Source organism: Schistocerca nitens, chromosome 2 (genome assembly GCF_023898315.1).
Source record: "Schistocerca nitens isolate TAMUIC-IGC-003100 chromosome 2, iqSchNite1.1, whole genome shotgun sequence".
Lineage (NCBI taxonomy): Eukaryota > Metazoa > Arthropoda > Insecta > Orthoptera > Acrididae > Schistocerca > Schistocerca nitens.
Window position 1 is genome coordinate 1,086,902,516 of NC_064615.1, and position 15,021 is coordinate 1,086,917,536.

Below are 15,021 nucleotides of genomic sequence, written 5' to 3' on the forward strand. Positions count from 1 at the left end.
ACAGGAAAGGAAATTGAATAGAAGACATCCTATTTAGGTAAGACATTAAAAACCTCAGTCTAGAAGGCCAGATGAGGATTGGGACCCCACTTCACTGATGATGAAAACAAGTGCACAACCTCAGTCTATACTGATTCCAGAATACATAGGAAATAATTGTTGTGTTAGGTCAAAATAGTGAAGGAGAGGGCCATAAAAGACTCCTTTGAGGGCTTTACAAAGCTTTCGTGCTGGTAATTACTTTTTTAATTATGCTTGTTACAATAAACTTTTTGTGGCTCTTTTTTCATTTCATGTACAGTGCCTATTTTAATTTCTGTTCATGTGTATTTGCTTTTAATTTTTTTGAAGTTTAAAGCTACTGACTTTTACTATTTATGCAATGACAAATAGTATTTAAATTATCAGGGAATTTTTTATAAATTTCTGACAGTAGTTTTGGGACAGAAACATTTTTTTCCAATAGTTAGTCAGTGTTTTGCTATACTGTGTACATCATTTATATTTTTAAAGTAAAAGAAATAAGGCTGATTTTTTTCTGATCTGTAATAGACGATTTTTAATATTGTCTTAGCTGCAGAGAAGAGGACGGTCAAAAATGATATTGCGAGATATCACAGAAGCACTTCCCTCGGATGTGCACTCTGAATTATTGTTGAAGCTTTCTGGCCTGAGTCATCATGAAACACCTGTTCCCAAGGAAGTGCTCCATTCATCATTTGGATTGCAATCCAGTGAAGATCCACTACAAATCAGTTCACTGGCTCGCCCAGTGGTCATCCAGTCTGCATTTAAATCACATACAGCAATGCATTCTCTCTCAAAATCAGTTGAAAAATCTGACATGGGAACACAGACACTGAATGTAAGCAACTGTACTACGAGGTCAGTTCAGGTCTCTCTTCCAGAAATAGAGTATCAAGTGTCATCAACACAGACTTTGCACTTTGAGACAGTTAATGAAGAGACGCAGACATCTGCACAAAGAAATTTTGAAGTTGAAACACAGACTGACACAGAGTCTGTAAGTCAGTGTTCACAGACAGATTATAGACACAGTGTTGAAACAAGAGAAACTCAGTGTTATGCAGTTCACTCTATCTCAGACATAAAAGAAGTGCAGACTGATTTTACAGCCTACATTGATGCACCATTGAATGTGCAGGCCATTAGTGAAAATGATGTGAGATTCTTAGACAGTGTAGAAAACATTTACACTGGATCATTTGTTGAGAACAAATCAGATTCAGACGAATATCTAGATGCAGCAGAAACATTGACAGAAAGTAGAACACCAATGAATGACAGTGCAGGGGAAAATATAAAAGACACTACATCTGTTGGTGTCCAGGTTATACATGATGAATTTGTTGATGAAACAAGCAGAGCACCTGCACTTCGTCAAAATGTTATTGCTATGCGACAGATGCAGTTTTCCCTGTCTACAATGTATCCACATGGAGCACTTCTGTCATCTTGTTCACCCATGTCAGTGCTGATGGCACCTTTAGGTATGAAGACAGTGTGTATTTGTTGAAAGAAAAGTTTTAATTTTCTTGTGGTGCTTACGCTTGTTTTGTGTGTAATTTTTTTATGTTCTACACAAGGAAATTAAAACATTTCTGATGAAGCAGTTCTCTGAAACCACACAGTAATATTTCACATATCTGAAAAACAATAAGAATAGAACCAATTTTCCAGCACTTGATATTTACTGACTGTGTGTTTCCAGATAATATTGCTCTTAGTTGTAAGTTCTAGACTGTAAATCACTGAAATCCTTCTTTTCAGGCTCAAAGATTGCGCAAGAAGTCAGCTAGGGTCGAGGATGATAATGAATCGCTGGTGTTGCAGCTGAAGAAAATGGCTACAAAGGCCAGAAGTATGTTTTATCTTATCAAAATGCCTGAGGGTTGGAAACCTAATTCATCATTTGTAATAGTAGTTCTTGCTTTTTCCTCTGACACTTCTTACAAAAGCCTGTTTTCTGGTTTATGATCCCACAAATTTCTTGCATTGCATTGAATGCTTTATGTTCTTTCTGAGCCGTGACCATTTTCTACGGCTGCATTAATTAGTACTATTCTTATAAGACTTTTGTGATTTCATGGAGTCTTGTGTTATTTATATGAACTGAGACATTATTCATGACTGTCTATTACCTTTAACTGTAAAATTTACTGTGTGCTTTAATTTGTGGCTTTCTGCGTATGGGATATCTAATATTTTATCCTGTTCAACAAATATCCTATAGTTCCTCACTCCTACTAATTAAGTCATAATCATGCCCACAGGAAATGCAGTTAAAGTGTATGCCTTATAATAAACATGCAATTGTTTGCTACCCTTGCTTAATGATAGTATGACAACTCGTTTGCTAGTTTCAAATCCATGCTGCTTTTATGATGTAATAGTGCAATTACAAGATCACACTTTTAACAAATAGTCCACAAACCAGAAACTATATCTATTGAATGAGATATAAAGTTGCCATTGTTTTCTACCACTGCTAACAATAATATGGCAACTTATTTGCTAGTTTCAAATTCCATGCTGCCTCATAATGATATTAATTCATTTGCGAAGGTAACAGCTGTAACATGTTATCCACAAAGTAGAAACTATCTAGAATGAGACAGACAACTCTAAAAATGATAGAGCATTCCATGATGAAGCCTTAAGGTTAAAGAATTGGATATCAGTTTTTAATTTTAGTGCTGTAGGTTATACTACATAATATTCTATAATTTACATACACATGTATATTTAATTTTTCACGCAGATTACAAAATCAGCAGCTTATGCTAATTAGCAAATAACTGCCTGAAAGGTAAAATAGCATGACCAGCAAACTTTCTGAGAAAAGTAATATTTGTTTATTTAAAATGACATTGATATGTTGTTAATCATAGAATTGGTAGATTATGACTTTTGCATATAAATATTATTTTTAGCATGCAAGCCTATTGTATTAGCAACACAATTCTTGATAGACACATTACTCTTGTATATTACTGTCAAGATTAGTTTAGTTTAGATAAACTGTGACAGTAGTTGATGTCTTGGAAAGTTTCCATCTACTTACTTGTACATAAAAGTGCTTGACTGCACTTGAAAAAGAAGATAAGAGCTTATTGAACTGCTTGCTTGTCATTCTTGAAGACTGGCTTTTAGTGTGTGTGTAAAATATTCCAGATAGAATAGATAGCAATGAGGAAGTTAAGTGGAAAAATTAGGCTCTTTTACATAAGTGATCCAATACATATCTATTTAATGTCTTTAGTAAGTAATTTTTTTTACTTCTATTTTATTTTTTGTGACCTAAAAGCCTGGGTATTTGTTCCATTAATGTGGGCATACAATTCCTACTGGCATCTGAGTTTTCTTTGTATTTGCTTGTATGTGATATAAAATGGGCATGACTCTGCTCAGTGTGCTATCCTTGCCACTAAGGGTTCACCTTTAAAGTGAGTGCTGAATTATTTTTGTAATTCTGTCAAAAGGAAAATTCATTTGAGACAACAGAGAAATTATAAGAAAACAGAACGATTGGCCATTACTGACCTTCAGAAGGAGAAATTTCAAGTATATTGCCTACAGACATATATAAAAGTAGAAAAACTATCTTAATTTTTGGAGCTGTTAGTCCTTTCCTCAGGTAGGAGAAAGGGTAGGTTCAGGTTGGTCCATCTCAGCATCAGATGTGAGTGACATGTCCATCTTTTCCAGCCTTCGCCAACTCTTCTTCTCTGAGGAAGAAACTGACAATGACAAAAATTAGTGTAATTTTTTTGTACTGTCGAATTGTCTATCAACAGTACTTGAAAGTTCACACACAAACACACACACACACACACACACACACACACACATACACACCGGATGTAACAAAGAATTATGGTGAATCCTTAAGAGCACATTTCTCATACTCAGTAGCAGAAAATATGTTATATGCACATGGGTTGGGGAACAATTTGTTTCCAAGATAGAAATCATTTTCTATAACTTTTCATAGTACATTAATAATAGGAAACACTTAAAACAAGAATGTATCAGCCTACCACATGAAACTGTTTTGTACAGGAAATATTCAAAATGCTCTCTTGTTTATGTCTGGTGAAGCTGTAATTGTAGGGTTCGTCACCAGTGTTTTATGTACCACTTCACCAAAGGTCCTGTTAATATGCAACTCACATCTTGCTTGTGCTGTTATGTGTCTCATATCACCACATTACTTTCACATAGCACCAACTGTGTAACTGATCATTACAAATGGGACAAGCATGGAACTATTTAATAGAGATCATCATGAGTTTGGTTTCTGATACAGTGCACCGAAAGTGTACACAAATCTGGAGTTGACTATGCTGCTTAATGTTTGTAGTGTGATAGATTTCCAGAACAGAAGTCCCCTGTCTGGCAGACATTTGATGGATAGGAAGAGGTGGCCCAGTTCGCTGGCCTCGACATTATTTAGACCTTTACACTCAAATTGTTATTTGTGTTGGCATTTTGTAATCAAAACCCGGTTAATATATCAGTGAAAATTATCAGTTTTTGAAAATATAATGTAACTGGATAGATAAAACTTTTGCTCACCAAGTGGTGGGAAGAGAAATCATATATAAAAGTTTAGTAAATTTGCAAGCTTTTGGAGCCAGTGGCTCCTTCTGGCAGAAGGATTGAAGGGGAAGGAAAATGGAACAAGGAAGGGGACAGCGAAGTTTAGGAAATAGAGAGAGTTCGAGAAAGACACACAGAACTCCGGGTCAGGAGAGACCTATTGTACAGGATGAGAAGGAAAGACTGATTGTTGGGGACTGCACCGGATGAGATCTGAAAAACCTTAAAGCTGGAAAATAGTATAACAATCAAGACAGAGATTACTGACAATACATGGCGCAAGAATTAATAAGAGCAGAAAACCTTAAGTGCATTGTTTCTGGTAGAGGTGGAGGGCAGGGAAAAATAGAGAGGTCAGAAAGTAAAAGATACAGAAAATTAAAAGTGAGTGAAAAAAAGGAAGTTACTGAGAAGAAATGCTGAGACCAAAGAGATCAATGTACATGAAGGTCAGGCGGCAGTCACCAACAATCAGTTTTCCATTCTCATTCTCTCTGGTAAATCTCCCTTGACCCAGGGTCTTGACATCTTTTCTGAATGCTCCTCATTTCCTAATCCTCACCAGTCCTTCACCTTTAACACCTCTGCCAGGAGAAGGAGTCACTGACTCCAAAAGTTTACAAATTTCAATAAATTTGATATGTATGTTCTCCTGCTGCCATTTGGTTGAGTATACATTTTATCTATCCAGTTACATTATATAGCTTCAAAAACTGAAAAATTGAGATAGTTCTACAGTTCAAATGTCTTGGAGAAATCATCAAGAAAAACTAAGGGAGAAAGAAACATGATTAAATAGAAACAACAAAGTGAAAAAAGCTCAATTTCCAATCTGGTCACCATGTAATAGAATACACTTGTCAGACATTAAGATCCAACACTAGAAAACTGTCAGTCTCTTAGAAGAAGTCACTTATGCTTGTGACATCCTATTACAACTTAAAAATGAAAGAAGAACAGGTCAGGTCCTCAGAACTGAAACAAAAATCATGACAATTGGAATAAATAAAAATATGTCAGTTCTGGAGGATTCGCCCCCCAATGAAACTGTCAACTGAGAGACTGACCTGGTCACCAACATAATGAAGAAGAAAAGAATGTCTTATGTCTTCCAGTGAAGCGTTGAGATCTACATCTACATCTACACATCTACTCTGCAAGCCATCATATGGTGTGTGGTGGAGGGTACCCTGTACTACTACTGCTAGTCCTTTTTTTCCCCACCTCACTCACAAGTAGAGCAAGGGGAAAATGGCTGACTGTGTGCCTCTGTATGAGCCCTAATTTCTCTATCTTATCTTATCTTTGTGGCCCTTATGCAAAATGTATATTAGCTGCAGTAGAATCATTCTGCAGTCAGCTTCAAATGCCAGTTCTCTAAATTTCCTTAATAGTGTTCCTCAAAAAGAACATCAACTTCCCACTAAGAATTGTCATTTGAGTTTCTGAAGTGTCACCATAATACTTGCAGGTTGACCGAACCTACTGCTAACAAACCTTGCAGCTTACCTCTGAATTCAGCGATGTTGCTGTGTCAAGCAGGACACTACTAATGCTTTACTCAAAGACTACAGGCCTGTTTCCTACTCATCTGCACTGACTTACATTTTTATACATTTAGAGCTAGCTTCCATTCATCGTACCAACTAGAAATGTTGTCTAAGTCATCTTGTATATCTCCACAGTCACTAAACAACAACACCCCCCTACACACTACAGCACCGTCAGCAAACAAACACAGATTGCTGACCACTCTGTCTGCCAGATCATTTATATATATGGAAAATATATATAATATAAATATATATGAAAAATATATGGAAATAGTTCTAGGTAGGTATGTATCCACACTACACGTTAACCCTTACTTCAGACATATACTGAATTAATACGTCTGCCTGTGCGGCAGAGCAGAATGCGAGCTCGGCGTCTCAGGATAAATGTGTTTTGGAAAGGTGGGAGTCCTATCACACTTCCATGGGGTACTCCTGGCGATACCCTTGCTTCTGATGAACACTTGCTGTTGAGCACAGTTTGTTGTTGTTGTGGTCTTCAGTCCTGAGACTGGTTTGATGCAGCTCTCCATGCTACTCTATCCTGTGCAAGCTTCTTCATCTCCCAGTACCTACTGCAACCTACATCCTTCTGAATCTGCTTAGTGTATTCATCTCTTGGTCTCCCTCTACGATTTTTACCCTCCACACTGCCCTCCAATGCTAAATTTGTGATCCCTTGATGCCTCAAAACAGGTCCTACCAACCGATCCCTTCTTCTAGTCAAGTTGTGCCACAAACTTCTCTTCTCCCCAATCCTATTCAATACTTCCTCATTAGTTACGTGATCTACCCACCCTATCTTCAGCATTCTTCTGTAGCACCACATTTCGAAAGCTTCTATTCTCTTCTTGTCCAAACTGGTTATCGTCCATGTTTCACTTCCATACATGGCTACACTCCATACAAATACTTTCAGAAACGACTTCCTGACACTTAAATCTATACTCGATGTTAACAAATTTCTCTTCTTCAGAAACGATTTCCTTGCCATTGCCAGTCTACATTTTATATCATCTCTACTTCGACCATCATCAGTTATTTTACTCCCTAAATAGCAAAATTCCTTTACTACTTTAAGTGTCTCATTTCCTAATCTAATTCCCTCAGCATCACCAGATTTAATTTGACTACATTCCATTATCCTCGTTTTGCTTTTGTTGATGTTCATCTTATATCCTCCTTTCAAGACACTGTCCATTCCGTTCAACTGCTCTTCCAAGTCCTTTGCTGTCTCTGACAGAATTACAATGTCATCGGCGAACCTCAAAGTTTTTACTTCTTCTCCATGAATTTTAATACCTACTCCGAATTTTTCTTTTGTTTCCTTTACTGCTTGCTCAATATACAGATTGAATAACATCGGGGAGAGGCTACAACCCTGTCTCACTCCTTTCCCAACCACTGCTTCCCTTTCATGCCCCTCGACTCTTATAACTGCCATCTGGTTTCTCTACAAATTGTAAATAGCCTTTCGCTCCCTGTATTTTACCCCTGCCACCTTCAGAATTTGAAAGAGAGTATTCCAGTTAACGTTGTCAAAAGCTTTCTCTAAGTCTACGAATGCTAGATACGTAGGTTTGCCTTTTCTTAATCTTTCTTCTAAGATAAGTCGTAAGGTTAGTATTGCCTCACGTGTTCCAACATTTCTACGGAATCCAAACTGATCTTCCCCGAGGTCCGCTTCTATCAGTTTTTCCATTCGTCTGTAAAGAATTCGCGTTAGTATTTTGCAGCTGTGACTTATTAAACTGATAGTTCGGTAATTTTCACATCTGTCAACACCTGCTTTCTTTGGTATTGGAATTATTATATTCTTCTTGAAGTCTGTGGGTATTTCGCCTGTCTCATACATCTTGCTCACCAGATGGTAGAGTTTTGTCATGACTGGCTCTCCCAAGGCCATCAGTAGTTCTAATGGAATGTTGTCTACTCCCGGGGCCTTGTTTCGACTCAGGTCTTTCAGTGCTCTGTCAAACTCTTCACGCAGTATCTTATCTCCCATTTCATCTTCATCTACATCCTCTTCCATTTCCATAATACTGTCCTCAAGTACATCGCCCTTGTATAAACCCTCTATATACTCCTTCCACCTTTCTGCCTTCCCTTCTTTGCTTAGAACTGGGTTGCCATCTGAGCTCTTGATATTCATACAAGTGGTTCTCTTCTCTCCAAAGGTCTCTTTAATTTTCCTGTAGGCAGTATCTATCTTACCCCTAGTGAGACAAGCCTCTACATCCTTACATTTGTCCTCTAGCCATCCCTGCTTAGCCATTTTGCACTTTCTGTCGATCTCATTTTTGAGACGTTTGTATTCCCTTTTGCCTGCTTCATTTACTGCATTTTTATATTTTCTCCTTTCATCAATTAAATTCAATATATCTTCTGTTACCCAAGGATTTCTATTAGCCCTCGTCTTTTTACCTACTTGATCCTCTGCTGCCTTCACTACTTCATCCCTCAGAGCTACCCATTCTTCTTCTACTGTATTTCTTTCCCCCATTCCTGTCAATTGTTCCTTTATGCTCTCCCTGAAACTCTGTACAACCTTTGGTTCTTTCAGTTTATCCAGGTCCCATCTCCTTAAATTCCCACCTTTTTGCAGTTTCTTCAGTTTCAATCTGCAGTTCATAACCAATAGATTGTGGTCAGAATCCACATCTGCCCCTGGAAATGTCTTACAATTTAAAACCTGGTTCCTAAATCTCTGTCTTACCATTATATAATCTATCTGATACCTATTAGTATCTCCAGGATTCTTCCATGTATACAACCTTCTTTTATGATTCTTGAACCAAGTGTTAGCTATTGTTAAGTTATGCTCTGTGCAAAATTCTACAAGGCGGCTTTCTCTTTCATTTCTTCCCCCCAATCCATATTCACCTACTATGTTTCCTTCTCTCCCTTTTCCTACTGACGAATTCCAGTCACCCATGACTATTAAATTTTCGTCTCCCTTCACTACCTGAATAATTTCTTTTATCTCGTCATACATTTCATCAATTTCTTCATCATCTGCAGAGCTAGTTGGCATATAAACTTGTACTACTGTAGTAGGCATGGGCTTTGTGTATATCTTGGCCACAATAATGCGTTCACTATGCTGTTTGTAGTAGCTAACCCGCACTCCTATTTTTTTATTCATTATTAAACCTACTCCTGCATTACCCCTATTTGATTTTGTATTTATAACCCTGTAATCACCTGACCAAAAGTCTTGTTCCTCCTGCCACCGAACTTCACTAATTCCCACTATATCTAACTTTAACCTATCCATTTCCCTTTTTAAATTTTCTAACCTACCTGCCCGATTAAGGGATCTGACATTCCACGCTCCGATCCGTAGAATGCCAGTTTTCTTTCTCCTGATAACGATGTCCTCTTGAGTAGTCCCCGCCCGGAGATCCGAATGGGGGACTATTTTACCTCCGGAATATTTTACCCAAGAGGACGCCATCATCATTTAATCATACAGTAAAGCTGCATGTCCTCGGGAAAAAGCACAGTTTACCAGGTTTTATTATGTAAGAAGTCTTTAAGCCTCTCACATATTGGGACCTATTCCATATTTAACAGTTTGCAGTGGAGCACTGTGTGAAATACTTTTCAGAAATCTGGAAATATGGAATCTGCATATTGCCCTCATCTCTAGATTACTATATATCATGTAAGAGGAGGGCAAGCTGAGTTCTGCATGAATGATGCTTTCTAAAACCTAGCTGATTCATTGACAGAACCTTTCTGTCCCAAGGAAATTTATTATATTTGAACTGAGAACATATTCAAGAATTCTGCAGCAAACCGATGTTAAGGATATTGGTCTGTAATTTTTCAAGTTCAACCTTTAACCTTCTTGTGTAAGGGAGTCACCTGCGCTTTCTTCCAGTCACTGTGGACTTTGCACTGGACAAGAGAGTCATGATAAATGCAAGCTAAATAAGGGCCCATGCCAGTTTGTAAAACTGAACTGGGATTCCATCTGGACCTGGTGACTTATTTGTTTTCAACTCTTTCAGTTGCTTCTTTATGCCAGTGATGCCTATTACTATGTCCTCCATATGGGAGTCTGTGCGATGGCAAAAAGGTGGTATGTTTGTACAATCCTCCTACGTGACCTGTTGCTTAAATGTGAAATTTAAAACTCCTGGTTTCCTTTTGCTATCTTCTGTTGTCACACAGGACTGGTGAATAAGTGATTGGATAGAAGCCTTTGACCTGCTTAGTTATTTTACATAGGACCAGAATTTTCATGGGTTCTCAGCAAAATATTTTGGTTTGGCATGTTGATGTTAGCTATTGTATGCTTTTCGTATCAATCGTTTTACAGGCGCAAGAAGCTCTACTAACTTTTGCCTGTTTCCATTTGTGCATTCTCATTTGAATCAAGAGTGTAACAGTCTTTGCTTTCTCAGCATTTTTCAAATTTTGTTATTAAACCATGGTGAGTCTTTCCTCTCATTAATCCACCCACTTGGCACATACTTATCCAGGGCATGATTTACAATCCATTTAAACGTTGCACATAATTCCTCTGCATCCATCATCCTCAATCTAAATGACATCCATTCAGTGTCTAACTGGAATGGTAAAAACTGCTTATCAGCTCCTTGTAGCAAAAATACTGTCCTACCCTGCTTGACTGATTTATTAACTTTAGTAACCATCATCACTATGATCAAGTGATAACTAATCCTTGTCTCTATAGTGAAACTGTTGATAAGGTCAGGCTGCTTGTAGGCGTGAGATCTAAAATATTTCCATTGTCGTTGTTGTGGTCCTCAGCCCAGAGACAGGTTTGATACAGCTCTCCATGCTACTCTATCCTGTGCAAGCTTCTTCATCTCCCAGTACCTACTGCAACCTACATCCTTCTGAATCTGCTAAGTATATTCATCTCTTGGTCTTCCTCTATGATTTTTACCCTTCACGCTGCCCTCCAATACTAAATTGGTGATCCCTTGATGCCTCAGAACATGTCCTACCAAATGATCCCTTCTTCTAGTCAAGTTGTGCCACAAATTTCTCTTCTCCCCACTTCTATTCAGTACCTCCTCAGTAGTTATGTGATCTACCCATCTAATCTTCAGCATTCTTCTGTAGCACCACATTTCGAAAGCTTCTATTCTCTTCTTGTCTGAACTATTTATCGTCCATGTTTCACTTCCATACATGACTACACTCCATACTAATACTTTCAGAAAAGACTTCCTGACACTTAAATCTATACTCAGTGTTAAAAAAATTTCTCTTCTTCAGAAGTGCCTTGCCATTGCCAGTCTACATTTTATATCCTCTCTACTTCGACAACCATCAGTTACTTTGCTCCCCAAATAGCTTAACTCATCTACTGCTTTAAGCATCTTCTTTCCTAATCTAATTCCCTCAGCATCACCCGACTTAATTAGACTACATTCCATTAGCCTTGTTTTGCATTTGTTGATGTTCATCTTATATCCTCCTTTCAAGACACTGTCCATTCTGTTCAGCTGCTCTTCCAGGTCCTTTGCTGTCTCTGACAGAATTATAATGTCATCGGCAAACCTCAAAGTTTTTATTTCTTTTCATGGATTTTAATTCCTACTCCAAATTTTTCTTTTGTTTCCTTTGCCACTTGCTCAATATACAGATTGAATAACATCGGGGATAGGGTACAACCCTGTCTCATTCCCTTCCCGACCACTGCTTTCCTTTCATGCTCCTTGACTCTTTTAACTGCCATCTGGTTTCTGTACAAATTGTAAATAGCCTTTCGCTCCCTGTATTTTACCCCTGCCACTTTTAGAATTTGAACGAGAGTATTCCAGACAACATTGTCAAAAGCTTTCTCTAAGAAAAGTTTTGCCTTTCCTTAATCTATCTTCTAAGATAAGTCGTAGGGTCAGTATTGCTTCATGTGTTCCAACATTTCTATGGAATCCAAACTGATCTTCCCTGAGGTTGGCTCCTAACAGTTTTTCCATTCGTCTGTAAAGAATTCATGTCAGTATTTTGCAGCCATGACTTATTACTATGATAGCTTTCTTTGGGATTGGAATTATTATATTCTTCTTGAAGTCTGAGGGTATTTCGCCTGTCTCATACATCTTGCTCACCAGATGGTAGAATTTTGTCAGGGCTGGCTCTCCCAAGGCTATCAGTAGTTCTAATGGAATGTTGTCTACTCCTGGGGCCTTGTTTTGACTGGATCTTTCAGTACTCTGTCAAACTCTTCACACAGTATCATATCTCCCATTTCATCTACATCTACGTCCTCTTCCATTTCCTTAATATTGTCCTCAAGTACATTTCCCTTGTACAGAACCTCTATATACTCCTTCCACCTTTCTGCTATCCCTTCTTTGCTTAGAACTGGGTTTCCATCTGAGCTCTTCATATTCATACAAGTGGTTCTCCTTTCTCCAAAGGTCTCTTTAATTTTCCTGTAGGCAGTATCTATCTTACCCCTAGTGAGACAAGCCTCTACATCCTTACACTTGTCCTCTAGCCATCCCTGGTTAGCCCTTTTGCACTTCCTGTCGATCTCATTTCTGAGACGTTTGTATCCCTTTTTGCCTGCTTCATTTACTGCATTTTTATATTTTCTCCTTTCATCAATTAAATTCAAATCTCTTCCATTGCCCAAGGGTTTCTACTAGGTCTCATCTTTTTACCTACTTGATCCTCTGCTGCCTTCACTATTTCACCTCTCAAAGCTACTCATTCTTCTTCTACTATATTTCCTTCCCCCGTTATTGTCAATCGTTCTCTAGTGCTCTCCCTGAAACTCTCTACAACCTTTGGTTTTTTCAGTTTATCCAGGTCCCATCTCCTTAAATTCCCACCTTTTTGCAGTTTCTTCGGTTTTAATCTACAGTTCATAGCCAGTAGATTGTGGTCAGAGTCCTCATATGCCTCTGGAGATGTCTTACAATTTAAAACCTGGTTCCTAAATTTCGGTCTTACCATTATATAATCCATCTGAAACCTTCCAGTGTCTCCATGCCTCTTCCACGTATACAGCCTTCTTTCACCATTCTTGAACCAAGTGTTAGCTTTGATTAAGTTATACCCTGTGCAAAATTCTACCAGATGGCTTCCTCTTTCATTGTGTACCCCCATTCCATATTCACCCACTACTTTTCCTTCTCTTCCTTTTCCTACTATCGAATTCCAGTCACCTATGACTATTAAATTTTTGTCTCCCTTCACTATCTGAATAATTTCTTTTATATCATCATGCATCTCATCAATCTCCTCATCGTCTGGGGGGCTAGTTGACATATAAAGTTGTACTACTGTGGTAGGCACAGGCTTCGTGTCTATCTTGGCTACAATAATGCGTTCACTATGCTGTTCATAGTAGTTTACCCACACTCCTATTTTTTTATTCATTATTAAACCTACTCCTGCATTACCCCTATTTGATTTTGTATTTATAACCCTATATTCACCTGACTTATAAATACAAAATCAAATAGGGGTAATGCAGGAGTAGGTTTAATAATGAATAAAAAAATAGGAGTGCGGGTAAGCTACTACAAACAGCATAGTGAATGCATTATTGTGCCCAAGATAGACATGAAGCCCACGCCTACTACAGTAGTACAAGTTTATATGCCAACTAGCTCTACAGGTGACGAAGAAATTGATGATATGTATGATGAGATAAAAGAAATTATTCAGGTAGTGAAGGGAGACGAAAATTTAATAGTCATGGATGACAGGAATTCCAGAGTAGGAAAAGGGAGAGAAGGAAACACAGGGGCAGATGTGGACTCTGACCACAATCTATTGGTTATGAACTGTAGATTAAAAATGAAGAAACTGCAAAAAGGTGGAAATTTAAGGAGATGAGACCTGTATAAACTTAATAAATCAGAGGTTGTACAGAGTTTCAGGGAGAGCATAAGGGAACAATTGACAGGAATGGGGGAAAGAAATACAGTAGAAGAAGAATGGGTAGCTCTGAGGGATGAAATAGTGAAGGCAGCAGAGGATCAAATAGGTAAAAAGACGAGGGCTAGTAGAAACCCTTGGGTAACAGAAGAAATATTGAATTTAATTGATGAAAGGAGAAAATACAAAAATGCAGTAAATGAAGCAGGCAAAAAGGAATACAAACATCTCAAAAATGATATCGATAGGAAGTGCAAAATGGCTAAACAGGGATGGCTAGAGGACAAATTTAAGGATGTAGAGGCTCATCTCACTAGGGGTACGATAGATACTGCCTACAGGAAAATTAAAGAGACCTTTGGAGAAAGGAGAACCACTTGCATGAATATCAAGAGCTTTGATGGAAACCCAGTTCTAAGCAAAGAAGGGAAAGCAGAAAGGTGGAAGGAGTATATAGAGGGTCTATACAAGGGCGATGTACTTAAGGACAATATTATGGAAATGGAAGAGGATGTAGATGAAGATGAAATGGGAGATATGATACTGCGTGAAGAGTTTGACAGAGCACTGAAAGACCTGAGTCGAAACAAGGCCCCCGGAGTAGAGAACATTCCATTAGACTACTGACAGCCTTGGGAGAGCCAGTCCTGACAAAACTCTACCATCTGGTGAGCAAGATGCATGAGACAGGCGAAATACCCTCAGACTTCAAGAAGAATATAATAATTCCAATCCCAAAGAAAGCAGGTGTTGACAGATGTGAAAATTACTGAACTATCAGTTTAATAAGTCACAGCTGCAAAATACTAACGTGAATTCTTTACAGATGAATGGAAAAACTTATAGAACCCGACCTCGCGGAAGATCAGTTTGGATTCCGTAGAAATGTTGGAACACGTGAGGCAATACTGACCCTACAACTTATCTTAGAAGAAAGATTAAGGAAAGGCAAACCTACGTTTCTAGCATT

The 15,021-nt window shown here is 38.2% G+C and overlaps 1 protein-coding gene across 1 annotated transcript in view; it reads left to right on the forward strand.

Moving 5' to 3' along the window:
• LOC126237483 (uncharacterized) overlaps nt 1–15,021 on the forward strand; it is a 461,878-nt gene that overhangs the window by 265,701 nt on the left and 181,156 nt on the right. Inside the window, exon 13 of the mRNA XM_049947630.1 lies at nt 575–1,511. Within this exon, the coding sequence (XP_049803587.1) occupies nt 575–1,511 (937 nt within the window). The remainder of the gene's footprint in view (nt 1–574; nt 1,512–15,021) is intronic.